General features: G+C 40.4%; 2 protein-coding genes across 3 annotated transcripts; one reads left to right on the forward strand and one right to left on the reverse strand.

The window, feature by feature from the left end:
• Positions 1 to 1,097: 1,097 nt before the first annotated feature.
• LOC101165806 (parvalbumin beta-like) lies at positions 1,098 to 5,995 on the reverse strand. 2 transcript variants are annotated; one of them, XM_004071474.4, is made up of 6 exons: positions 5,861 to 5,995; positions 3,308 to 3,477; positions 2,844 to 2,916; positions 1,929 to 2,061; positions 1,550 to 1,659; positions 1,098 to 1,339 (listed from the first exon to the last, which is right to left on the reverse strand). In XM_004071474.4, exons 2-6 carry the CDS (start codon positions 3,464 to 3,466, stop codon positions 1,317 to 1,319), a joined length of 498 nt encoding a protein of 165 aa, XP_004071522.2. In that variant the 5' UTR covers positions 3,467 to 3,477; positions 5,861 to 5,995; the 3' UTR covers positions 1,098 to 1,316. The 2 variants fall into 2 exon arrangements, with proteins under 2 accessions (XP_004071522.2, XP_011476544.1); XM_011478242.3 differs by having other exon boundaries at positions 1,929 to 2,118.
• Positions 5,890 to 27,544, forward strand: lmtk2 (lemur tyrosine kinase 2). Its single transcript, XM_078951574.1, has 14 exons — positions 5,890 to 6,024; positions 11,254 to 11,387; positions 12,378 to 12,531; positions 12,667 to 12,743; positions 12,866 to 12,984; positions 14,492 to 14,579; positions 16,866 to 16,996; positions 19,544 to 19,628; positions 20,360 to 20,481; positions 21,669 to 21,818; positions 21,932 to 24,797; positions 25,333 to 25,465; positions 25,541 to 25,778; positions 25,854 to 27,544. Exons 1-14 carry the CDS (start codon positions 5,913 to 5,915, stop codon positions 25,876 to 25,878), a joined length of 4,434 nt encoding a protein of 1,477 aa, XP_078807700.1. The 5' UTR covers positions 5,890 to 5,912; the 3' UTR covers positions 25,879 to 27,544.
• Positions 27,545 to 27,547: the final 3 nt, after the last annotated feature.

Raw genomic sequence — 27,547 nt, forward strand, 5'->3', positions numbered from 1 at the left:
GGATCATCTATAGATTTCTTTCTGTATAAAATGTTATTTTTTCTCATTTTATTGATTTAATTGATTTTCATAGCTGCATTAATGTTGCACAGAGAAAAAAATGCGCGGCTCAACACTATCTGAGATGGCCTGGGTTGCTGCATAAGCCCTTCCTATAGGCCCGTGTGTTTCACATAGCTGCACCCAAAGAAGCTACAGTACGTTTACGTGAGGTTCATGTAACTTCAGCACACAGCGTTAAATTTCAAATGAGCCAGCACCCCAACGGAATGAGACTTTGAGGCTTGGACAACCAGTTCCCTGACCTTAATGGGCAATGTACCAAACATTTAGATTATTTCTTTCTCATTAGATTTCAAAAGGTGTGATTTAAGTGTGGGAAAGTTTAGTTTATGCCACCATGTTGTCCTTTTTGTTTTTCTTTTTTCACTTATTTTGACAGCCTTGGGAGTCAGTTTAACATGTTTTTTGCCACAAAGGTTTCAACGAAACGTAAAAATAGAAATACTGGCCTAGTTTTGCTAGTCTCATTTTATTTTATTAATGACAATTGATTTAACATCTACCAGCACACTCCACAGAACTTACATAAAACATGGAGAAGAATCTCTCATTTCAAAGCCTTCAATGCTTTAAAAGTATATTTTTTCCAATCAAACATAAATAAATAGTTTCCTTAAAGCATTTTCCTGAAACTGGTTTGATATGATTAAACGTCTGTACTTTCAAATGTTACGTTTCCTAAATCTTTAAAGCAATGTTGGATCGAAATAGACTTTTGCTTTGAAATTAGCTTCTATTCAAAGAAGTCAAATCATTTATTCATTTTGTTGGAATTTAACTTCAAAAAAATACTTTTTACAATAGAAAAATCATTTTAGCAACTAGCAATTGTTATAAAGTAGAATAAAGAAAAAGAAGTAAAACACACAAAAATAAATAAATAAAACCATATGAACAGCTTTACCATGAATAAAGACACAAATTACAAAAATAATTAACAAGTAAAAGACTCTCTCTATCCAACATATAAGATGAATGAACAGCTTATATACAAATCCATCAAAAGTGCACCGAAAGAACAGAAGAAAACAGGGTTTTTTTGATTTTTAAAGACATTTATTAATCACTCCTTAGCTCCTAACAGGTTTAGTTTTTGGTCCATCAAATATTTTACTCATCATATTGATCACATCAAGAGGAAGAGCAGCAGGCAGGTTTGTATTTATTTACTTTGTTGCATTTGTTAATCTGGAAAACCAGGAAAAACGTATAATGGGCTTCAAAGGGGCGTGGCACTTTTATGTGCTTGCATCTTATTCCAGGAGATCACAGAACTCTGTGGAGACAAGAGACACACGTCACATGGTCATGTGCAAAATGGTCATGTGATCTAGCTTAAGTGAGAAAAGTCAACGAAACAATAAATTATTTGTTTGCTTGTTGAGTGCAGGGTTTTGTATCGTATGCTCTCAACTGACTGTAATCTCAGCACCGAGTGGGGAGACCTTCTCTCTGCAGCTTCTCCAGGTGTTTTGCAGCAACTCACCGTCCATCCCGATCTTGCCGTCGCAGTCTTTATCTCCCGCAGCAATCAGTGCTTTTGTCTCAGCTCCGGTCAGCTCCCTGGCGCCTGGAAAGAAATTCTGAAGAAACAATCTAAGAGGAGGAGAAAGACAAACTTAGAAATTGAGGTTGGAGCTAAATCCCAATCATCTCATGTTAGGCTCAATTCCATCATGCTCATGGAGGAACATTTGACTGTGGGCCGAGACCAGGGAGAGTGAATGTCATGACCTCAGAGGATAAGACCTTGGATCCTAACTTTAGGCTTTTGTGTTTGATTTTCATGGAGGTAAGTTTGTGTAGTGCAGTTGAGAGAGGTCTATATTTTTGCAAGTAGACCCACAAACACTCTCTGCCCTCACTTGAGCTCCTCCTCCTCGATGTATCCGCTCTCGTCTCGGTCCAGGACTGTGAACACCTTCCTCCTGTCCGCCTCAGACGAGTCGATCAGTCCCACTTGTGCAAAGAACGACCTGAAGTCAAACGTGCCCGGAGCTGCATCGCCATAGAGAGGCGGATCAAAAGAGTGCGGGGGGAAGAGAGAGGTCAAAGCTGAATGACAAGGAAGAAAGAATGGTGGGGGTCTGAATAGAAATGTCGCATTTAGTCATTCGCTCAGATGACTTTCATTCTTTGGTGATGACATTTACCAATATACAAGCAGTGGCACATTACAGCCTTTCTCAGATATGCTATTAGAACAGTTCAAGCACACACAAGGCCGCCTCGGGGTTTGATGCAAACTTAAATAAAAGGCTTTTTGCTCCTCGGTCTCATCCAGGAATCCATTTATAACATCTAAAAAATATGATACTGATGACATGCAAAGATAGCTTTTTAGAAAACGAAATATTTTCTCACTTTAAACGTATCATTTATTGACGTCTGCAAACCCTGAATAGCTGATGAAGTTTGACAGGGACTTTTTTTTTTAAAGAAAGGCACTGACATTTGCCTTTTCTTTGCAGCAAGCCACTGAGCTCCATGTGTCTGACCATGCAGACATAATTTCAAGAAATAAAAAATTAAAATGCTTGAGGATGCCAGGGGGTTTTCCGATTGTTTTATTTTAGTTTTTCACTGCTTCTCATTGCACTTAAACAACAACAGTGTGGTAATTTAGTTGGTGACCGCTCTCCTACCTCATGGCTGCCTGGTAAACTGGATGCAGGTTCTCTTCCCGTGGAAAAGGAAATAACTTTTTATCAAAGCATTTGTCCTAATTCTGAATGTATTTTTTCTTGTCTTTGTGATTCGGAATGGGTAACGTGACTGACCTTGACACGCCTGGACAGCAGCTTTGATGTTCTCTTCGCTCAGCATCCCAGCAAATGCCATGGTCCTCTGTGTCTGTTTGAAGGATACACACAAACAAAGCAACAACAACTGTATGTGTTCTGGTTTCTTTGTGAGATCAAATGAATTCACTATCATTTTTTTTTGTTTCCTGTTAATGGGAGGGAAACAGGACTGGTCTCGAAGGACTTGTACCACTTTGATGTAGATCGAGCATCCTTTCCCTGTTGTCAGGTGTGAACTTTCAGTATTTACAAACTGGTTTATAAAATTACATTTGAATGGAGAAAGTTGTTTATTTCTAAAACAAAATGAACGTCACATTAAAATCCACCATCTGAATTTGCCTCCTCAATTTTAACACATGCATGTTGGTGAGAGGATAGATAAAACACCTCAGGGAAAGACCGTCACAAACTAACATTTGCTAAAAAGATCCACTCACCTTGCAGTTAGAGAGGTTTCCCGAGTTGAGTAAATGGAGATCCCTGTTTCCTCTTGCTTTTTGTCGGAGCCCCCCTCCAACTCTATTGCAGATTCGTGATCTGGAGTGCAAGAAGCAACCTGACGTATCTGTCCTCAAACCCACGGAGATTTCCTTCATGCCTCCTCCCCCTTCATCAGTTAATCAGAGCAGATAATTTTTTTCATTTATTGAGCTGCTGCTTTGTTAAAGCAAATAAGACAAAAGGTAAAAAACATTTAAGGGGCCTCAAGTTCAAAATGAAAATACTACAATTTTAAGTTAAATATTGATCATTTGTAAATGAAACTTTACATTGTTATTAAATCATCATGTACTCCGTGAAGAAGGGGAACATTTTAAATAGATATTGTAACTATGTAACTGATTGATATTGTAACTATGCCCTTTATTTTGTCAAAAAATTACAAAAAATGTCATAGACACTGTCACAAAACAGGCAGACGGGTGGTTCCAATTGCAGCAGGTCTATTAGCTCAGCCAAAAGTCCACAAAGCTAAATCAGACTTCTGACAGACCATGGTGAATTTTTTTGAATTCAATGATTTTAACTCACTTGTCTTACTTTGATCTCTGAGCAGTCAGACTATCTTAAACCCCACAACCTTGAAATTTTTGGATAAAAAAACCTACTTCATTTCATCACTTCTGTATTTTAAGTAAATGAGATTTTAAGTATGATGAATTTGATCTATTTCACCCATTTAAAACTATTTTTCAAATGTTTGACTGTTGCACTTCAGCTGCTTTCTACATTTTTTAATAGATTTGAAACTTCCCAATCAACGAGAGCAACTGCAAGTGGCGTCCCATTTCGTTGAATGTCTTTTGCTGCTTTTTCAGGGGAAGGGGCCAATCTGTGGAACAGTCTCCCAATTAATATAAAATCTTTAACTATATTGTACATCTTTAAAAAAACAGATTAAATCTTGGCTCATTCAGCAATAAGAGTGCAACCATTTTGTATACAATATCCTGTGTGTGAAGCATTTAAATGAGCACAATAGTGTGCATTACTTTAAAAAAAAGGTTTATCGCTGTTATCCCCTTTTTACTGTTTATTTATTATCTCTGTATAAGATCCTCTTGGGACGGGTGTTGCGAAATAGCCATGGCAATTAAACAGGCATCAGATTGTTTCAATGTGTTGATCTATGTTTTTTTTTGGTATTTGTTTTTATTAAATAAACATAAAATAAAATATTATGAGGTTTCGGACTAAGCTTAACATTGGAGTGGGGCTTCCTCCTGTGGTGCAACAAACTCTGCCTTTGACTAGTCAGTGTAAACATAAATTGTGTTTTTGTGTGTATTTATGCAGCCCTGTGAGGACTGGTGACCTGTCCTGCATGCAATTTGCCTTTATGTTTAATGACAGCTCAGATCAGGCTCCAATAACCACCGGAGCCCATGGATGAGTGGGTACAGTTGATCAAACACAGTAATGACAGAGGAAAAAATATTTATTTAGATATGCCAAAATTCTAAGACTGTTGAGATATGACAAAAATGTAATTCAATGATACTCGTTTTGTATATTGTAGCAATAATAATAATAATAATAATAATAATAATAATAATAATAATAATAATAATAATAATAATAATAATAATAATAATAATAATAATAATAGAAATAATGAAATGGTGGATTACTCGACTCTAGTTTTATTCATTAAACTTTATGGGGTGGTCTAAAAGTCTAAATAGAAAAAAAATAATACAAACAAACAAACAAATAAATAAATGTCTTTGGGAAAAGGGGGTTGCCAATTACAAGATTTTTTTTATCACTCCACATACTGAGTTTCTTTTTTAGTAGATTTTCTAGCAAACTGCCCCAGTAAAAAAAGATCACAGACTTGAAGCCTCTCGTTCTGTAGTTACACAGCCGTGTCAACCATAAAACCAATAGTTTATGGTTAGCCGTATATCCAGAAATAAACATTTTATAAGGCAGGTCATCTTCCAATGCGAGCTTCGCATGGTTGCGAAGTCACTGGATGTAAAAGGATTTCCTCAGCTTTTAAGCAAATCACTGGAATTACTGCACTGGGAGTATAGTTCAAAGCTGATTGGCTACGTGCTTTTATTGTGAAGCTATTCTTCGTTGTGATTGGTTTAGGTGAATGTCAATTGTTCTGAGATTTACGCCTCATTCCGTGATGTGACGTCGTCCAGGAACATGGCTCTGTGGAGGAAAGGTGTTTTATGATATCCAGGAGCGTCTATTAGAATATTTTTTTGTAAATATGTTTATTTAAAAACGCTCTTGGAGAAAAGATGATAGGACGCGAGAGGTGATCGCTCCGTTTCTTTCCATGGACAACGGAACACTACATGTCGTAGCGGTGTTTGCTGTCGTCAGCTGAAACTATTAGCCTAAACATGCTAGCTATAGCTAGCTTAGCTGGCGAGTAGCAAGTCGCTAAAAAGACCGAAACTATGCACGTTTGTAGCTTAGGGTGACATTAAACTACTTATAAATGGTAAAGGCACTTTATTTAAACTCACGTTAGCCACTTATTCAGAGCAGTTTCAGTTAGTCATCCTATTTGTTGGCCAAATGTGGAGGATGGAGAGCCGTCTTGGATCTGTGTTGCTGCTGGCAAGTGGAATTTTTTGGTCGGCGTTTTGGGTGACTGAAGCTATACCTCTTCAGTATCCTCTGAATTCAGGTAAGACGACTAATGTCACGTTTATCCACTGCGTTACCAATAATTTATAAATCACGACAACCAAACGCTATGCCTACGATTTATTAGCTTGAAATGTACTAGCTGTGTGTGTTGCTAACGGACAGCGAATCCCTAATTCCCTTAGCTATTTGCTTGTTTTGAGAGAACATGATGTTGGTGGTACGTAGGTGTTTGTTTGCCTGGTCACGACAAAAAACTGTTTTTAGTTAACCTTAAGGATACATGGTTTATGTAACCCGCATTAGGCAACAGTCAAAGTCACTACTCTGCTAACCAACAACCCGGTAGGCTAATCATAAACAAACTTTTCCTGTAACTGTTGTTCCCGGAGAAGAACTGGAAAACCTGAAATGCACTTTGCTTCATTCGCTCTGGTATCAACCTAGATAACCTAATTTAAATTCACTTCAACATGTGCTGATAACCTCATTGGTCTTTTACCCGGCTTTTAGTTATTATTTGGATCATAATCATGTGTGAAAGTCTGCAGTATTCTCTCCTTGCTGTTCAAAAACAGGTTGTTTTGATCAAAAGCTGCCTTATAACCTCTGATTTCTTCACAAATTACTACATTAAAATGATTATTATTCCAAGTGTGGCTTGTTTATAAGGTCAAAATAACTGAAACACTAATTCAACAAAGAATCACATGAAAAATGGTCCTTGATTAAAAAAATAATAATCTGATTTTTATGTATTAACTACATTTCTTAATTACATAACCTTGAGCAAAAAGCGCTAAAGCTTTTAAACCAAAGCAGACCTGATTTGGAAACGGTGTGAAATATTCACCTATATCAGTAGGACCTGTGAGTGAAGTTGGGGGCAACTACATGGATAGTTAACATTCTACGGGGTCACTAGATTATTATTCTATGTAAGAAGATTTTTTTTTTTTAAATATGTGTACATAAAAAGTGTTCCTGTGCTCAAAATCAGACCGAGGAGTTGCATGGAACATCTCTTAAAATGTAAAAATAAAAACTGAAAGCTTTTTGACCTAAACATGTGCAAGTTTAAAGTCCAAACTATTAACATGATGGTGAATTGGTTAGACACACATTTCCTGAAAGCAACAAGTTGAAGATAGTCCAGGTCTTGGAAATCATCCAAAATAAGGAAATGCATTCTTATGAATGAACTTGTCACACTTTTGGTAATTATTAGTAGCATTTTGAGCTAACTTGTCAGGTCACAGTTTAAGCATTAAAAAGGCACTTGGTTTGCCCTTTTTAAAACTTTTTAATGCGATCATTTAAATTGAAGCCTAGCATCTGAAGTACTAGGTTAAGCATCTAACTAACCTGGAAAAGATAGCTATAATAAATTACTGTTCATACATCTACATATACCTAACCATTTGTTCTATGTCTTATCCAGTTAGGGGAACAGTGATTTTGAGGTTGACAAACCAGCATAGACACCATTTGTTGTTTGAGGCAGGATAAACTGTGCATTGTTTATGGAAACATCATGTTTGCTTTGCAAGTGAGATCGCAAGTCTCATCATGCAGTGATGCTTTAGGATGAAGGAAAATGGCTTGCCATTATAAAAAATGCCGGCTTGACTAAAAAAAACAATCATACTAGTATGAATAGAATAGTTGAATAATTTATTGATATATTGTTTAACTCTGTAATGCTCATAAAAACCTATATTATTTTGGGGTCAAGGGAATTTATATCTTAAAGAATTTCCAGGGAAATGAGACTCAGTAACTTGTGTCTCCTCTTTTCTTTTTTTTTTTTTAACCTGCCTTATGGGGAAATAAATGATCCAACAGTGAATGAGCTACAGGGTGGGCTGGTAACTCTGTAACCACAACATCTTCTGGTCTTATCAGGACCAGTCAATGATTGGCCACAGTGCTGTTTGCTTAATCATAGCACAGCGAAGAGGGGAATTTTTTTTTTTTTTTGCAATATGAGCACATTTACAATGCTTTTATTACCTGCCTGTCAGGCCATCCTGGATCTCTGTGATCTACATTTACATGCACATACATATAAGTATAAGCTAAAGGATTGTCAAATATTATAAGTTTAGTTATTTTGAAAGTTTGTGTATTTCAGAAATTTGTCTTTTTTTTTGTTATATTAGGTTTAAAAAATGTTATGGTTAATTAGGTGATGGTGGCATGTTGTCTCTTAGTCATTGCAGCCATTGTCCATAAACTTTTACCTCCAGGTGATAAAGGAGACTGCATAAAATACAATTTCTTATTTAATATTGAAGGTTATGGGGTAAAGTTTTTCTAAAGAACTATACTGTAAGTACTAGCTGTATGACAAAAGTACCAGTAAGTGGGTTCTGTCTGATTGCTGAGGATTATTTCACTAGTGCAAATTGTGGACAAATCCACACCCCTACCAGGCTTAGTTATTTTCTGCCATGTAGATAAAATCCACCGTTGTGGTCAGTAAAAGCTGGGAGAAATAGGTCAGGCCCTCCTCCAGTGTGAACGCCTGCTGAAATATGTAGTCCAACCAAAATAAGACTTGGCAGCTCCCTGCCATTTGGTCCTAAAAAAACAGTTAAGTCATCCGGGTGGCCTGCCAAATCATTATAGGAACTCATGGTTCAAATATGTCCTAACAGAGAAGAACCGATCCAAGGAGGAGCTGCCATGACCCAGCTCTTGTTTTCTCCCCCCATCTGACGGGGGATGTAGCCTCTCTGGGAGTCCCAGGTCGCCCTGGACCACATTTGTCTGCTAAAACAAGCAGACGGTGTTTACGTCAAAAAGCTGCTGGCGCTCAGAAGCAAATGGTTCTGCAGGATTTTTGTGTCTATTTTGTCAATATGACAATGTGTTTGAAGTTCTTATTACTGGTATATTGTTACTCTAACCGCTACAGGTAGGATGTAGTTTTAGATCCAGAAGAAGCTGCAAATTCTCACTGTAATCCATATGTTTTAATTTTAGATAACATTTTAACTCTATACTACATTTTTAGTATTTTACAAGATGAGAACTAAGGATATATAGAGAGATATTTTGCTTTAGGTTACATTCTCATGATGCGTGAGAATACAAATATTGCTTGAATTTCACCACTGTAAGTACACTTGGCCATTTTTAGCTTGTCTTTTGGGTCAGTGACTCGGCTGTGCAGCTTTTTAATGATTAATTCTTTTGAATATTTCACCTCAGACAAACCCTGATGCAGTTTTTCAGACAGAGAAGAGGGCTGATTGTGAAATCCCAGTGATGTGAATGACTACTGCATAGCAGAATTTTTATTTTGGAATACTAAAATTGTAAAAAGACATTCATGTTTTATGTGAAAAGCAACATATTTGATGAATTTGGCCTTTTTTGCCTGCTATTTATTTGTGATAATAATGCATTGAACTATTACTTACAAGTACTTCATTGCTTAATCTCTAAACGTATTGACTAAATTGCATTGGTTCATTGATATTTGAAGATGAGATAAAGGCAAAATCTTCAGGCTCAGAATTATTGATTTCAATTAGTTTAGAGAAAGAAAATTTAGTTGCCAAATTAACCTGGTACAGAATTTGGCAAATTTGAATCTGTTTTCAAGGTTTTGCTTCAGCCCCTTAAACCTCTGCCCATTCTTTCTGCAAACATCAGGCACAGCCTTGCTGCTGCTGCTCCTGCTGTCACTTTCTGTTTTCAGATTGATGAGACCGAAACAATTCTGCCTAAAGTGAACAAATGAGTTTCTAAACTTCCATAATTGTAGTTTATCTTAAAGTCCCATTCTGATAATCTTTTTGATCTATTCTAAAAGCGTTCTCTGTGGTCTTTTCATTATTTTTTAGGCAAAATAGAAAAAAAAAACAGTGTGCCCCCTTCCCCTTCCATTGGTGGGCACTCTCCCACTACCTTACAGCCCCTCATACCCCCAACCTAACATTACAGATGGATCAAAAATGGCGAGCAACATCTGAGCCATCTAACCGTACAGTTTTGAGCCAGATGCCAGCTCTGACGAGGAAAACGAAGACGTACGCGGATCTATTTGTCTGCTAGTGGATGCAGAAAGGAGTGGAGCAGGGAGCTTGTGGCCCGGCCAGCATCTTTATCCAATGGCATTTTTTCGTCTGTTCCTGATTTACAAAGAACTCAGAAACATAATTTTATGCTTAATTTTTATTTTATGTGTCCTTAATCATGTTAAAAACAATTCTCATCAAAGTAGGTCTTTCTGAATTGTTTTATAGAGGACGGTGTTTTCAGTTTAAAATAAGATGTCCAAAGTTTCCTCCATCTAGAACATGGCTGTAGGTGACAGAATAAAAACTAATCAAATCAAACTTTATTTATTAACTTTACTATTAATAGGAAGCAGTGCCACACACACTACCTTTGCATATGTGACAGTGCTTTAGAGACCAAGCAGATGCATCCAGCAGGTCTTTAGAGTTACCACGACTTCACCTATAAAGGATGAATCAAGCTGCACAGCGTCAAGGTTGACTATAACGTCCTATGACTGTCTGCTGACCGGTAGTCATAACTTTCAAAGGATGAAGCTGTGGAAGAGCAGTGACATTTTTGAAACAAGGTTGTCATGTGGGGAGGAAAGGCAAACACAAAGCCAACTAAAGAGAAGAGCAGGTTGTGTTACAGCAAAAATGACCTTTTATAAGAGAGCTTTTCTGTTGGTTTGGACTGCAAGAACTAATAATTTTACTACTATGCATTGCACTTGTTTAATTTAAATAAAAATAGTTTTCCATTAATAAAAAAAAAGTTTTTAGACAAGAATTCTGAGCAATAAATTGGTATTTCATACAGTAGTTTGACCACGATTATTCATAAAAAACAATCTTTTTCTAAATGTACTAATGTAGATGTAGTTTGACTGCTCCCTGATCTTATGTAACTCAGATATTTCATTAAAAATGCTTGATATTTATGTTCATAGTGAATGTTAGGCGTGCTCTAATGCTCACTGATGTAATGTTGGCTGCAGCAGCAGCTGGGGGGTTCAGGCTGTAATAAAAACCTGTCATGCTTGCAGACGTTGAATGTTTGGTGTTTTCTTTGGACTTTTGTGTCAGCTGCAGGGAAACCCGGGTCAAAATAAATCTGCAAGACAGCCGCAGTTTCTTTTTGTTGACTTCAAGTGCACCGTGGTTGTGGGTGGATCTTTAAAAAGACACCTTGTGCTTTCTTTTGAAAGTGATTGTAAATTAGAGGTTTAAAACCATTTTTCTGTTTGTCGTGTCAGATGGAAGCACGGGGGATGTCTGGTCTGCGTCTCCCCACCTGCCCTTGGTGGTGTCGCTGATGGTGCTGCTGGCTGTGGTCGTGCTGCTCGTGAACTGCGTAACCTGCTGCAAAGAAAGAGAGATCAACTTCAAGGTGAGGAAGCGCCGCCCAGGTTCAGGTTAATGTGACCCCGTGACCTCTGGGTTTAGTTTCTGTTAAAGATGGCTTTCCACACCATTACTGTGTCAAACCAGCTGTTATAAATATAAAGCTCCTGTGAAATTTCTACATGCTTTTCAAAACAAAACATAGTTTTGTTGGGATTTTTTTTAAAGCTGTTATGTCATATTTACTTTTTTTTTAAAAATATAATTTTTTTATACCTCAAATTGTCAGAAAAAATGAAATTATTCAGACTACTGTCAACAACCATTCGTAGATCCTGTGGGATGAGAGTGACATCACTCAATGCAATATTTATATGATCTGCATTGTCTCAATAATTCAGCTGTAATGTCAGGTGTCGTGCTCTTTGCTAAAGCAGGAGGTGGTGTCCTGTGGAAGGAGGTTGCCATCAGCTTTCCCTGATGTCTGTCCAAACCAGTAAAATATTGATGGCCATTGCGTCTAAATGTCTTCACTTTTTCATTTGAAACAGACACGAAATTCCACGTCAGTTATGCTGGAGACTGGTAGCTTCAGCTGCATTCTTTTCTGTCTGTCACATTCGTCCTCACATGTTCCACTTTTTGCCTAAGAAATGCCGAATTCTGTGGGCTTTTGTTCTCCGCAGTACATATTCATGACGCAACACATCTGTGTGACGCAAATGAAGCTTCCTTTCTGCACACGTTCAGTGTTTTTCCAAGCTTTAAAAGCATCAACACTCATTTGTCGAAAAGTTTGTTTGATAAAATTATCTAAAATGAAAGAATAAATTCACAATATAACAAATGAAAAGTGGACGGCTAATGCTACACTAAAACAAACCAATGGTTCTTTCAGCACTAGTTTCATCAATTCCCTTTATAAAGTTAAGAAACTTCCAAACTGTGCACTGCACGTTTCTTTTCTAACCCATCCTGAATAAATCATGTATGATCTTAATATATAGTTGTCATTTTTTTTCTCCTTCTCCATCAGGAGTTTGAAGATCACTTTGATGATGAAATCGACTTCACTCCGCCAGCGGAAGACACGCCTTCTATGCAATCCCCCGCCGAGGTGTACACCCTCGCCGTTTCTCCTGTTCCCCTGCCCGGACCGCCACACCTGCAACCTCTGGCCAGCATCACAGGTCCGATAGACACACAAATACATCACGCGTGCATCAGCTTACAGCTTGAAGTTCCTGTTTTGCACCGTTAGCATGATGTTTTGGAGAATTTGTAAACGTGCAGAGTGCATGATTTAACACACTGTGTTGTTACAGAGACATCTTCAGACTCCCAGGTGGCACGTCACAACTTGAGTTACATCCAGGAGATTGGAAATGGCTGGTTTGGCCAGGTATGAACACTTGATGTAACGTTTGTTGGACAGAGATGTATTTCAGACCAGACATAATAAATCTCACCTCTCAATTTTTCTCCCCTTTTACCTCCATCCTTCCTGATCATTTGTTCATTCAGGTGCTTCTCAGTGAAATGTACACAGACCCAGGTGGAGTCAGAGTGGTGGTGAAGGAGTTAAAAGCAAATGCAAACGGGAAGGAGCAGAACGATTTCTTGCAACAAGGCGATCCATACAGGTGAGAGAACAGATTTTATATTTAGAAAACACTCTAATCACCTTATCATTTTTACATTCAGTCTGATATGGTTTATTTGAAAGGATTTCATACTACTAATTTAGAATATAAATAAGAATTTCCATTGTAATTGAAGTAAACTCTATACAAATGCAGGATTAGGTCCTAATCCTGCATTTATACCATCATATTTCTTTTTTTTTTTTAAATAATAAATCTGGGAAATGGCTTCCAAAAACTTTTAACAATATTTTGTGCAAATTACAATAAAGAGCCATACGAATGCTTCATAAAGCAGGTTATCAGCAGCAAACAAACAAACCAACCAACAATAAATAAGCAAATGAATTCTGAAGCAGAATTCCATTTCTTGCCAGTACAATCAGTGTTTACTGACAGACTGGAGGGGTTGCAACATAGGAAAACGAAGATATTTTACCTCTAAGGACCTGGTGTGGACAAAACATTTTGGGTTCTATTACCACAGTAGTTATTTCTGCCTAACTGAAGCCCATTGACCACATGTTTAGACAGTTACCTCAAATATGAGCTCGGGTCTTAAGAGGTTAAGGAACATAACTGAACATAAAAAAAAAACCCTGAAGACACAATGTTTATTAACCGCTGTTACAAGCACAGATTAATAATTGAGATGTTTACATAATTCACAATTTGCCCGATACATTTCTAACATTTAATTTAATTTAATGCATTATCAGCCTCTTGTTTATGTAGTTCAAGTATATAGTAGAATGTCTTTTCTTCATTTCTTAGATATTTTCACTTCCCAAATAATGAATATAAGTTATACATTATTTGGGAAGTGAATGTGGCTTGCTGTGAATGTATATAAGTTGGCGCAGTGGTTAGCGCTCTTGCCTCACAGCAAGAAGGCCCCCGGTTCAAGTCCCGGCTGGGGGACATGAAAAACAGAACATCAATGGAGGACCTTTCTGTGTGGAGTTTGCATGTTCTCCCCATGCATGCGTGGGTTTTCTCCGGGATCTCCGGCTTCCTTCCACCGTCCAAAAACATGCTTCATAGGTTAATTGGCAACTCTAAATTGTCTATAGGTGTGAGTGTGAGAGTGAATGGATGTGTGATTGAGGATATTCTACCCTGCGACCAGTCCAGGGCATACCTTGCCTACGCCCAAGTGGCCGGGATAGGCTCCGGCAACCCCGTGACCCCGAAAGGGAATAAAACGGTTAAGAAGATGAATGAATGAATGTATATATGTTGCTTCTATATCTTTATTTATTTTAAAACAGAAAATCTGAAAATAATAACAAAAATGCATATATATATAGCTTAGTGTATGTAAATAGGAGATTGGATGCATATAGCTTTATTAAAAGGTAATGTAGGTATAAACAATATAAATGTTTAAACCACTTGTCTTATTTTTGTTTTGTTTTAAAGTCTTAAATAAAAAACAGTGAGAAAATTGACAGCTTAATTCTCCTAATAACGTTTGTGATGTGTTTATTTATTTTTTTGTCCTCAGAGTTCTAGAGCATCCGAACATCCTGCAGTGCCTGGGGCAGTGTGTTGAGGCCATTCCCTTCCTGCTGGTTTTTGAATACTGTGAAATGGTGAGGAACCACAGCATTGCACTGCATGAACCCCAACACAACTTCATTTTTAAAGACCATTCATGTTTTTACACTTCCAATAAGGAAAATCATTTCAAGTCAAAGTTAAAAAACTTTATTAGTCTTCAGACGATAACAGATTGAATCGCTTCAGAGGAGATTTTTTCCACTTTAGACTATAACACAAGGGTTTGGGTTCATCCTAGAAGCTGATTGGTTTTCTCTGTGTTGTCCGGGCCCTGATGAAGAGGAGCTCCCTTTTGCTCCCGCCCTTCAGCTGCACTCACATAGCTACTGTAAGCTGGGGACTTCTCACATTCCCACCTCTCCCAGTAAAGCAACAGGCTCCATTTACACTCCCTCTGCTGTCAGCTGTACCAGCTGCTGTGTTTGTACATTTTTATGGCCATCACCTTGTGGTTGTTGGCCGCCGCTGAGTGTAATCTTGAGCAAGCTAAGCGGTTCCAAAGAAGCCTAGAACACGATCAACTCAGTGGAAAAAGTGAATTTGGAAAAATGGCTGTACAGACAATTTTACTTTCAATACTTGTTTCTTAGTGTGTTTTTATGCTTTTTGTCAGAAGGAAATGATAAATACAATCTTGCATGTAGTGGTATTTGGTGTTTTGTCTTTATTACCACTTTGATTTTCATATTTGTAATTTGAAAGCCATTCAGTAAAGCCCAGTTCAGCGCCTCGTGCTAAACAATCAGTCATGTTGTTGGCTTGGAGCATTGTCAGCTGCTGGGCTCTGGCGCGTGTCCTGGCATTGTGGTCGCTCCCAGCCCAGTGCCAGTAATCTCTCCGACAGCTCATAGAAATGTGTCAAGGTAAATGACTCAACTCAACTGGGAGTGAGTCATTAAGTGGTGTGATGAAGAACAGGTCATGTATGTTAAAGGTGATAATGTGTGAGAGCAACTCAACTGAGTGATGGCTGCACTGGTTCCACCTGGAGAATTTCGTTTTCTAGCTCTTTGTGGGGTCTTGGCTTTCATCTGCGCTGTCGTTCTTTGAAGAACCAATGTCTATTTTAGCCCAACTCTTAGATCAAGGTTCGGAAGTGACACGGAAACCCATTCCTCCCGCTGTGTTTAAAACATCGTGCAAATTAATTTCTGGCTAATGGAGTCCTCGTCAGTCATCCACTTGAAGCCCAAACGGGACACATGACACTGCAGCGGCGGCGCGGACACGGCGGACGTCAAAAAGCCACTAATTTCGTGACGTTCACCCAGACGCACCGCTGATTGATGGCGGGTTTTCTGAACGGTATCTCCCTGCCGGGTAACCCTGACTCAAAGCATTTTTGTCATCGAAATACATCCACCAACTGGTGCAGACTGTCACATGTGAGGGACGGCCTCCAGCGCATGCGTCTCCAGCATGGTCAGGACTCCAGCCAGACACAACCTCAGAACGTTCTAGTAAAAATACTACGCACAACTTTCAAGTTAGACTTTGATTTTTCTTTAAACTAACTTTGATGCTTTTATTTTGCGAAAAACACTACAGAAAAAAGTAATTCATTTATTTGACGGCGAATATAGCTCGTCTGCAAATAGTCTTTAATTCTGTGCAGTGAGTGTGTTTTTCTCTTTGTGTGTGAAGCAAATAGTGCTTACATAAGATGACCGATCTAAGCTGCTTGTAAAAGAAATGGCCCCAGGTCGGTAAATGTGCCCCCCTCCCCCTGTATAAATGAAGCCAACAGACGTGCATGATCAGCAGCTGAATGTGTCTCGGCTGGTTTAATGAAAGTGACTCATGCGCTTGTGTGTTAATAGTCTTTTAGCAGGGCGTCCTTTGGGGTTTGCGCAGTCTGCCGGATTATTGGGAATCTCCTTCATCCTGAAGTGGATCCCAAAAATCCCTCCTGAAAGGGTCCGCCTCTTAAAAAGCCTCTTTGGTCTGCCCTCAGAGGACTTCACGTTTAAATGTGTTGACTTATTCCCCTTTTTTATTTTCTAAATTGTTCCGCTTGCACACCTTAAAGCACCGTAGACACTTTCCCCTCGGGTCTGACCTGTGTGTTTTTTTAATTTATAAATCTCTGTGACACAGCACAGAGGTCCGTTTAACCGTGTTATCCTTATTTGGTTCCCCTCACACATCACAAGTTGGTAATACGGAAAAGAGGACAACAGTGGATTGTGCTGCCCCTGTGTGGTTGTCCCTGTACACTGCCTTTTTCTTTTAAATGTATTATTACGAGTCATCCATCCGTGCAGTCGTCTAATGTTTATTTGCTTCGGAGCTAACGATGATTGTGTGTTTGTCTGCAGGGGGACCTGCGGGCCCATCTGTCTCAGCAGGATTGGATGTTCAGAAACGCTGAGCTGCTGCAGTTGCAGAGGATGGCTTGTGAAATCGCTGCTGGTGTCACTCACCTTCACAAACACAACTTCCTGCACAGGTAGCACTTTAGAGCTGCACTTATGCTACACTCAAGTGAGCTTATTTTTAAACGTCCTAGCTTAGCATTTGTTTCTCTTACTCTGGAGATCAGGTCAGACTGACAGCTTCTATTTAAATAAGCTGGAAATGTAGAAAAGCTGAAAAAATGGTAGCATTTAAACTAATGTATTTTTATTAGTAGATTATATTTCAATGTATTGATGATGTCTATTTGATTAGTTGAAAGTATTGCTTTTAAATTAATATTTTATGAGGAACCACTATGTTGTAAGTTCAGTCACAAATGCTGTTTGATAATGAAGACATAGGTCAACCGGTACTTTAACTTGCCCTCAGCCAGTCCCAGGAGTACTATTGCTTTCCAAAAAAGGTGTTTAGAAAGGCTCCCCCAGCCAGTACTGGATGTCCGGCCTCCAGCCAACGGGGGGTACAGCGGTGGTGGGGGCGTTGGGAACCTAGGGCTTGAGGAGGAAACATACAGTACTCAGCTCATCAGCGCTATTTTGCATGTTCAGAATAAGCTCAGTGGGTTCCAATTACACAGCTCCCATGCATTGCCACAGTGTCAGCTGTCCGCAGCCAGGGGGAAATGATGATTCTGCTCTTCAGGTGTAAATGGATAGCCTGAGATAGGGCGTTGTGTTGTAATCCTTGTTACAACTCAAACGGGTTTCTACATTTCATCAAAATAGTTCAGTGCCACCGGGATTCAATTTTATTATCACCCCCCCTCAAAAAAGATTTATTGTTTAGGGGAAAGCCTCACCATAGCAGACGAAGGCTGTGCCACAGACACAAAGCCTCTGAGGAGAAGTAGGCCGGGGCTTTCAATGAAGCTGCGTAGCCCATATGGCAGCATGAAATTTACAGATATTCTCAATGAAGGGCTGCTCTATGCATGTAATTAAAGAACAGCAGCTTTATAGACATTTTGATTTTGGTAGCATTCTGGTAAAGCGTTTCCCTGTTTATTGGGGGTTAAGTTCCAAAAAATGACCTGCGATAGGTGAAACCTGTGAAGTAGAATTATAGGCTGTCAAACTCCTCACTACACTTTATGCACTTTTCTCAGACAAACATGAACATTTTTGAAAATTTCCTCTTGTTTAAACTCTCAAACTTTATAAAAAAAAGTGTCTTGGAATGAAACAAAGATCTGATGGCGATTGAAGATTTATATCGATTTGTCAAACTGAATTCATTCTGTACAGGAGACACGGCATGGAGGAGGTTGATTGACAAAAGTAACAGCCAATCAGGACGCAGAACAGTGTGCAAAAAAAAAAGCTTGCAAAATTGAACTGAAAATAAGACAGAGAAAGGTGAACCGCAATATAGTGATGGAGATGTAACTTTGCACTGTAAATAAACCATAAGGTAGCAATGTTTGCTTGAAGTTCAACTGATTCTGATTCAAACATACAAGCTGAATCACTACAAACTGAAGCTGCTGTCAGCTGACTGATTCTCCATTCTGGTGCAGTCAGCACTAGTTTCACCACAGTACAGAGATGCAAAAGAGATTTATAGAAAGGGTGGAGGAGAAAAACAACTAAGGGTTTTAATGTAGCTTACGTTATTTTAATATTTTGCTCAAAGTCTTTCAAAGGGAAGTTTCACAGGTTTACCAGCTGTTTCAGTTTATAAGCATAGAATTTAATTAAAATATATTCAGTAGATACTAACCGATGACTCCTGCTACTCCAAAATGTATTATTTAAATAAACCATTGGTTACAATAAAGTTTTTTGGTGCCTAATATCTAGAAAATAAAAAGCTGTATGTGTAAATGGGAAGTGTTTCCCAAGTAAAACAAAGAATTGCCTTTTGTGATTTAAGTCAACATTTGTAGGTTTAAAAAAGCTGTTTTTTTTTTTACTTTAACAAAGCCTTCAAATGTTTCTTCTCCAGTTCATATGAATAAAGAGGAGAAACTAAAACAAGCAGCATTTAACTGCAAACTATGCCTGATGTCACAAGTAGAAATGGCTGCCATGCCATTGCTCAGCTGCCATGTCTTAGCCTTGTAGGGTTAAGACGTTGAACTGGTTTCTCTGCGTCTGCGTTACTATACGTTAGGTCGCCAGCCGGCAGAGGACAGGAGGGTTTAAAATACATCTCCATTTATCTTGCACGGGTTCCAGTGGGTCTGACAGTAGCTGGGCCCCGCACACACATGGATACTAGAGTCAGCAGGGTTTGTTCATTGGGTGGTTAAATTGGACTGGAAGCGGCGGGAATGCTGCAGCGCCACAGAGAAACCAAAGCTCTTCTCTTGATGCAGCGTGAAAAGCTGCTGGTGCTCAGCTATGACGGTTTCTAGCGTGTAGCGCCCCCTCCTGGCGTGTTCTCTGCACTGCCTCCTGCTATTTGAACAACAAGCAGAGAAAAATGACTGATGCTAATGTGACAGAAGGGCCAAAATATTTCCAATTTGGAGTTACACATCATTATGGAAGACAGTCCAGCTATAAAAAAAATGTCATGTAATAATAAGTTTTTGTCAAATCTGCTCATGCTTTTTTCCTTCTTTTTTTTCTTCCAGTGATTTAGCTTTGAGGAACTGCTACCTGACTGCAGATCTTACTGTAAAAGTAGGAGACTATGGAATCGGACCCTACAGATACAAAGTGAGCAACAAAAGTGAATTATTATGAGGTTGACCACATAAGGCTGCATTGTTCCGTCTTTTTATTGTGAACATTTTAGCTATTTGTAGTTTAGAACATTGGATCTAAACGTTTGCTGACTTAAATAACCCTAAGACAGTGGTATAGTCCTATAAACCCAATCTGTCCTCGGATTAGAATTTATTTAGGAATGGTCAATGATTTTATTTCCCAGCAGCCTTAGGTGCTTGGTGGCGCGGACGCGGCGCTTAGGCTTCACTCAACGATCATCCTCCTTGAGTTTCTTTCTGCTGTCCTCAGCTGTGTTTTGTTCTGTGAAGATGTTTGAAAACGACTCTCCTCCATATAGCCGAGACATTTGTCGGTTCTATTTTCAGCCCACCAACCGATAAACTAACCCAGTATATATCTTGTTTTTCATGCGCAGCCATACTGTACATTTCACAGAAGATTTAAGCTTGTCCGCCTCTGTAACTTGACGTGCGGCATATGTCTAAAACAGTTGTGTCCGGCGCATTCCTGAAATACTGCTGATGTGAGCCTTCGTATGTCTTAATTTAATCCTCGTAAGATAAGGTCACCCCGTGAATCTATTTCTGTAGAGAAAGGGAGAGGCGCTTTGAGTTTGCTTTGCCTCAACAAGAGCTTATTTGCCTTTTGTACGAATGTGTCTGGAAAGTGTTTTTGTTTATGAATGAGTTGAGATTTAAGAAGAAATCTGTCTTTTTCAGGAGGATTATATCATCACGGAGGATGATACGTTTGCTCCTCTCCGCTGGTTGGCCCCTGAGCTGGTGGGGGAGCGCCATGGGGGAGTTATTGCGTTGGAACAGACCAAGCCCAGCAATGTGTGGTAGGTACAAGATGACAGCTTCACACCTGCACCAAAAGACCTTTTTAAGAACCCACAAAACATGATGTACAAGCAGGAATATGACAAAGTTTCAGGGTTTCAAGTTTATCAGTTGGAGTGGATTCAGTGACACACATACCTTTGTATGTTGGGCTGAAAATAAACTTAGTAGTTTTTTTTCACCTCAGAAGATTCTGTGTGTCCCCAAAGACTGAAGTACCTCTGCAGTGTTAGTCTTGAGCAGTTAGCATTTCGCCCCACTAGGTGGCACTACATCCAACATGCAGAAATCGAAGTGTCTCTTGTGCACCTGTGTTGAATATTTCAGATTAGTGTGGCAAATTTCATATATATATATATATATATATATATATATATATATATATATATATATATATATATATATATATATATATAAAAACACATAAAGACACTGATTTAAAATTTTAAAAAGACACATTTCTGCTGAGATCAACTTAATTCAAATTTCCTAAAAGTGAAAAACTGCAATATTCAGTTTAAAAAAACCTACCTGGTTCTATTTGGAAAAATGTTTTTTTTCTCTTTTGAGTTTAGGAGTCTTCCTTAAAGATCTTCCTTGATGAAACTTGTCTTTTTGGTGTTTTTAAAACGTTCTTGTGACATTTTTCTGATAATGTAGGACATGTATAAAGAAAATAAGGTTGAGAATTGCATTTCTGAGTATTTCTTTATTCAAATCGTGAATTAAGAGCAAATGGAAAAAAAATACCTTTTGAAAAAGAGTATTTCTGTCATAGCAAATACGCTGGGCAGGCCACAAGCTTCCTGCTCCGCTCCATTCTGGTGAATCCACTTGTAGACGACTAGATCCATGTACGTCTTTGTTTTACTTGTCTGAGCTGGTATCTGGTTAAAAACTGTACAGCTTGATAGCTCCGATATTCCTCACTTTCTGTAGAACCTGTCTTGGAAAGCAAAACAGGTGTTTTGATTTTGGCCAAAAATGGAAAAAATCATACTTAAAAGACCACTGGGAACGCTTTTACAGTAGATCCAAAGATGATTGGACTTGAGACTTCAAGTATTTAAAGTGAATTTTTATATCAAAGTCTTGACACCAAAGTTTTTAGTTTTGTTCTATTTGATCATGATTTGACATTTCTGTTTTAACTTCTGGAACTCTTTGAATCCTTCCTGGGTTTTAGGGCTTTGGGGGTGACGTTATGGGAGCTTTTTGAAAATGCAACTCAGCCGTACCCACACCTGTCCGACCGGGAGGTCCTTAATCATGTCATAAAGGAGCAGCAGGTCAAACTGTTTAAGCCACAGCTGGAGCTTCCTTATTCCGACAGATGGTGAGTCATTGGAAAACGTCTTAAATGCATGCAGAAGAGATGCGTGAGGATGTTTCTGTTGGAGAACTATCAGGAATTCTGAAGGCAAATGTTTCTTTTTTGTGCAACTGCAGGTATGAGATCTTGCAGTTCTGCTGGCTGTCACCTGAACGACGGGCCACGGCAGAGGAAGTCCACCGTCTGCTCATCTATCTGCGCATGCAAGGCCAAAAGGATGTAGAGGAGGATTTTGAGCAACGCTGGGATGCCCTCAAGCCGAACCCCTCCAGCCGGCAAACCATTAGCCATTCTTCCTTCCCAATCCTGGACCAATTCGCTGATGATGCCCTGAGGCATGAGATCGACGAAGTCCTTACCGTCACAGAAACCAGCAAAGGTCTTAGTTTCGAGTATGTTTGGGAGGCAGCCAAGCACGACCACTACGATGGCCACCATGCATGTTCAGGCATGGACACAACTCTGAACTACCACAGCATGTTCTTTCCTATCTCCAGGGAAGACATCCAGGCCCATTTTCCTGATCCTTTAGGTAAGACGAGAGGGGAAGAACATTCCTCAGGAGTCACCGGGATTCTACCAGTGTTTGATGCACAAAAGTCTTCAAATGGGAATGAATATTTCATACAACTTGAGGAGCAAGGAGAGAATACAGTCAACAATGGCGGTAGAGGACAAGACCTGGGCTTTACGTCAAGCCGGCAAGATTTTGTTGTTCTTCAAGATGCACGGCTGGACGAGTCCAGCACCGACGCCGACTTCTTCCACCAAAGCATTGACTCGAAAGATTCCTACTTACCAGACAGCCACATCTGGTCATCTCTGGAAAACGACAGTCCATACCACACCAATATTTTCACAGAAGACGGCTCGAAGCAGGGCGACTCCCCTCCATGGAGCAAGAGTTTTATGGAGCTGCCTGACCTGAACGGGAATCCTTTCATTGAGAGTTCTATAGAGGGCCAAGAGGTACACGGCAACCAGAGTTACGGAAACCCTTTTTTAGATGATCCATCAGTTTCTTTAGAAGAGGAGAGGATGAGCACAGATGATAAAAATCCTCTTCAAACTGAAGAACTGTCTGGAAACTTTGTGTTTCTTAGAGACCACAAGCTGATGAAAGAGGACTCCGTCAACTCAAGACTGCACCCAACTTTTCTTTTGCCCGGCTTAGTTCACGAACCAGAGGATACCTTCAAGATGAGCTCTTGGGAGAACCTTGAGACGTTTGGCAGCTTAAACACAACCGACTCGTACTCAAAACCTGCACCAAGTAGCGCCTCCTCAAGGCAGGAACTTTTAGACTTTGAAAGTGCAAACTTCGAGGACGCCCTGGTCGAAAACTCAACACTGGTGCCTTCCATTACCGTGGTGGCAGATGACAACACAAGCAGCTACCTGCCAGTTGTAGAAAGTTCTTCCTCTAAAGACCGCAGCCTGCCACAATCCTCCGACAGAGGAGCAGACTCCGGTTTTGATTCTACCTCAGAGAAGGTTGAGATCGTCACTGATGGCCACTCCTCCGCATTTCCTGACAGTGCCACCAATGACTCTTTGTGCACCTATGCCAACATTGCCAGCCTTGACGATGACGACCCAACGACCTTACAAACCGCCGATCAGTCCGCGAGGAAGAAAATGCCGGAATATTTCCCAGTTTATGGAATGTCTTCGGAAAACGGGCACAGTGAAGACTTAACGAGCAACGATCTGTTTAGTGAGCTGATTGAGGACATGGAGTTGGAAACCACTCTGTCGGATCATGACGAGGCTTTCGTGGAAACCAATGGAGAAGCTGCGGTTCGGTCTTCTCTCTTGGTGTCTGGACCGTCTCTGGACCAGATCAGTCAGGACAGCTTACTAGAAGACAGCTGTTCTAACACCGTTCCAACCGCAGAGCACCCGGCTGAAACGCCAGACTCTTTAGATTCTCTAGACATACACAGGCTGGCGGAGCAGGCCGATGAGCTGAGCGCTCAAACACTTCAGCACAAACTCCATCCTCCATACAAGATATCTGACAGCGGCTACGAGACGGAAAACCTGGAGTCTCCGGAGTGGAACTCCCAGCCGAGCGACCGCTCTCCTGTCAAAAATGGCAGCAGCATCACAAAAGAGTCAGAAGAGCTGGCATCTGCAGCGAATTTGGTGCCACCAAAAATTGTTATCTCCGAAGTTGAGGGTTTACTGGAGAATTGTGGGGAGGACTTCCATGAGGGCCAGCAGACGGATCGTCCCGCTGAGGAGCCGTTCATGGGCGGCAGTTACAGAGACTCTGCGTACTTCTCTGACAATGACTCTGAACCTGAGAAAAAGTCTGACGAAGCGGCAGGAGGGGCTGCCGACGCTGTGTTGCTGAGGAACTCTGCCCAGAAAGCTGCCAAAGAAAGAGATATCGATGCTTTATTTTCTGAGCAGGACACCAACGTGGTCGTCCATATCGACGCGGCGCTGGAGGTCCACAAGGACTTTGAGACGAGAGTTGCAGAGCCCGACAAAAAGACACCTCAACTTTTTAATGCTACATCAGCACCAGAAGAACTTGAAGACCCCGCCGCCTCATCAAGGAAAGAACCAGAGAGAGGCGTTCACCCAAAGCTGACCAGGACGTACGCCAACGACGGCCATAAGATCAAAGAGCCAGACGTAGAGGGCCGCTACCTGGGGAGGGGGGAGGATCTGGATGGGCAGGAAGATGGCGTGGACGCAGACGAGGAGGACGAGAACAGCGAGGACTCGGATGATGACCTGCGTGGGTACCAGCTGCACAGCTCCAGCTCTGACAGCGAGGACGAAGCGCCGCACCCCGTGCCGGTGATTGTGTCCGACGACAGCAACTCAAAGCACCTGAAGAGTTTGTTAAAACCCACAACTTTGAGCATACCAGCATCAACTTCCCCGTGTCCAGTGAGGTCCAACGCAGAGAACTCCAGAAGAGCCGTGTCCTTCTTTGACGATGTTACAGTCTACCTATTTGACCAGGTACAACATCTGTTTTTATCTCTGCAGCGATGTTTTCCTGGAAAATATAAAGCTACGTTCACACCAGACATATTATGTACGTTTAAGAACGCGTGTTTAGCCCATGGCGTTCACACTGGACTGTCTCTACCTAATACTAGCGCCACCTACTGTTGGAAGACACTTGGGGTGAAATGTCCAATCTCGTAAATCTTGCTCTAGAGTTTTTCTTTCACAGCGCTGTTCTGGTAGATGAAAGATTTGGTGTTGTAGAATTCCTGCCGGGTACAAACCGCAGTTATTAATTTCTCCTCCATCATCAAATTTCAAACGGTTGGCAATTCTGTAGATGAAAAGGAATGCCATCCAATGACTGACTTCAATGGCTGTGCGTTTTGTACGTAGAGCCTAAAAGTCTTAAAACGTGTGTAGCTACGTGTGAACGCACATTTACCTTGACTTTTTCTAGGAAGTGGTTTCTTGAATGTGCGTTGTGTGAACTTAGCAGCATAATGCAGATGTTTAGATCTTATTTTGACTTCTTGTGTTTTTTTAGGAGACCCCCACCAAGGAACTGAGTGACCACTTGAGTGGCCCAAACAGTCAGACGTCAGAGTTCAACGGTCCAGTGCCTGCTGCCGGCTTCCCGAACCGCTTCGGTAACTCCGAAAGCTCCACCGATGAGGAGGGTAAGGCGGGGCAGCCAGCACCAGCTTCTCAGAGCTTCTGTCCTTTGTCCTCACGTGTTCTTTGACTTCTCCCAGGTGGAGGTTTTGAGTGGGACGACGATTTCACCTCCTCAGCGCCTGCTTTCCGGTCCAGGACGACTAAAGACTCGGTTCCCAAGGCTGTTTTACCTTCAGCCCCCATGGGCGGCGGGCGCATGCCGGAGCCCAGCTGGACCAGCTTCTCCGCCTACTCCCGCTTCTCCATCTCTCCAGCCAGCATCGCCAGCTTTTCGCTCACGCATCTCACCGACTCCGACATCGAACAAGGAGGCAAGTCTGTTGTGTTGTGTCTTAGCAGCCTAAAAAAAACCACCAGAAAGGGAACTGATTTCCTTTTGTCATCAGGAAGCAGCGAGGATGGAGACAAAGATTAAAGCCATGGACGACTGGATCGTTCGTCCATCACTTTGAGTGACCGGGCTTCACCCGGGATACAGCACCACCACTTGATACGGTTTGTGGAGCGAAAGACCCGGCCCAGTCCGAGCCCTCCTAACCTCTGAAGTGTGATTTTCAGTCCAGTGCAATTCCAGTTGGGAGAAAAACACACAAAAACAGGAGTAGCTCCCAAATCTGTTCCATAAAGACTTCGTCATGCACATTCCAGTTGTGTGGCTGCTTCTTTTTCCTTCAAATGCTTTTCATTTCAAGACTTTAACGAAGCCAAGAAAAAAGGAAAACCTCGTAATATTCCAGATGAATGACTTCAGCACACTGGGAAGCGATCACTACAACCAACCAGGCAAAGTAAGCTCTGCAGAGACTTTTACTCCTCAGCGTCTCGTCGTGTGACTGCATCAGTGGTTGCCTTCTTTTGTGTGTGTGTGTGTGTGTGTGTGCGCGATGAATCGTTCTCCTGATTGGAGCCGGCGTGTGGGATCCTTCTGTAGCAGTATTTGAATCGATGTGTTTTGAATGTGGAAGCCCCATCCTGCAAAAAGGGTGATTGTTGAGTCTGCAAAGGGGGACGCACTGTATATTCCTTTATCTTTGAAAGGAGCATTTACTGTAAGCAGATTTGTTTTTTTTCATTAAGCCATCTCAGTCAAATCAATGATCAAGGTGGTCCAACTGTGAGACAGTTGTAAAAAACCTAATAATTGTTAAATTTGTGTAAAGCTTTATTTTATCTGAAATGTGCAAGATGCTGGTTTGATTTTTTTTTTTTTTGTCTCGTTATCACTGGGTTTAATGGTGCCTGTGGACAGCTGCTCTCTTATTTGCTGTCAAAAAAATTCTCACAGATCATGTAAAAAAAACTATTTTTAAATGTCTGGATGAAGAAAATGCAGACTGTCGAGTGTGCAATGAAATTTTGCTGGTGGGAGGAGCTGACGATTGTGAGGGGGCGGGACTTCCAGTCACATGAGAACACTACTTAAAAAAAAATCAAATAAAAAGGCTGCTTTTCTAATTGTGGGGCAGAGAGGTTCTCCTTTTCAAGAATTTCAGTCAAAAACGTTAAAATAACCTGCTTGCATTGCTAAATTAATTTCTTTGTGCTCATTTCTCGTGTCATCGATGTGGATTTGAGCGGCTCCGAATGGGATGTACAGGTATGAACTGTAGCTCATACAGTTATATTCCTTTCAGTAGTCACTAGACACCTCTCTCCTGCCCCCTACAGGCCACCTGTATGTTAAACACCTGTGTTGAAACCAGCAGTCTCACTTGAAACATCTATTTAAGGAGATCTTTAGATTTGACAGTATAAACTTGCTTAACCTTGCACATTTGAGAGATGTAACTTTTATGTTAAAATGTTCCGATGTATATAAATGTTTGGTTTATTATTTTTTTCTGTCTGTAAATTTGAAAATGATGTAACTACGTTGTAGGTATGAGGTTTTGTTTTTGTAACTTAAAAGCGGAGGTGAATCAGAGGGACATATCACAGCAGTTAAATGAAGACAAACGTTCTGTCCTTTAAACCTGTAGATTTTAAATATTTTTACTTCATATTGATCATGCTTAGTGTAATTGAAAGACATGTTTATAATTACACGGTTTAATATGAAAATAAATGCAAATGAACTTATAGAT

The sequence above is a fragment of the Oryzias latipes genome, chromosome 8, assembly GCF_053564925.1.
Source record: "Oryzias latipes strain Hd-rR chromosome 8, Olatipes_Hd-rR_3.1".
NCBI classification, from domain to species: Eukaryota; Metazoa; Chordata; class Actinopteri; order Beloniformes; family Adrianichthyidae; genus Oryzias; species Oryzias latipes.

Excerpts from the sequence above, each read along its gene's own strand:
- LOC101165806 (XM_011478242.3), bottom strand. The coding sequence starts at position 3,466 with ATGAAGGAAATCTCCGTGGGTTTGAGGACAGATACGTCAGGTTGCTTC. Across the intron at positions 2,119-2,843 it reads TGCTGTCCAGGCGTGTCAAG|CTTTGACCTCTCTCTTCCCC; the intron begins GTCAGTCACGTT and ends CTTGTCATTCAG. Across the intron at positions 1,660-1,928 it reads ATCGAGGAGGAGGAGCTCAA|ATTGTTTCTTCAGAATTTCT; the intron begins GTGAGGGCAGAG and ends TCCTCCTCTTAG.
- lmtk2 (XM_078951574.1), top strand. The coding sequence starts at position 5,913 with ATGTGGAGGATGGAGAGCCGTCTTGGATCTGTGTTGCTGCTGGCAAGT. Across the intron at positions 24,798-25,332 it reads CAGTCTACCTATTTGACCAG|GAGACCCCCACCAAGGAACT; the intron begins GTACAACATCTG and ends GTGTTTTTTTAG. Across the intron at positions 25,466-25,540 it reads AAGCTCCACCGATGAGGAGG|GTGGAGGTTTTGAGTGGGAC; the intron begins GTAAGGCGGGGC and ends GACTTCTCCCAG.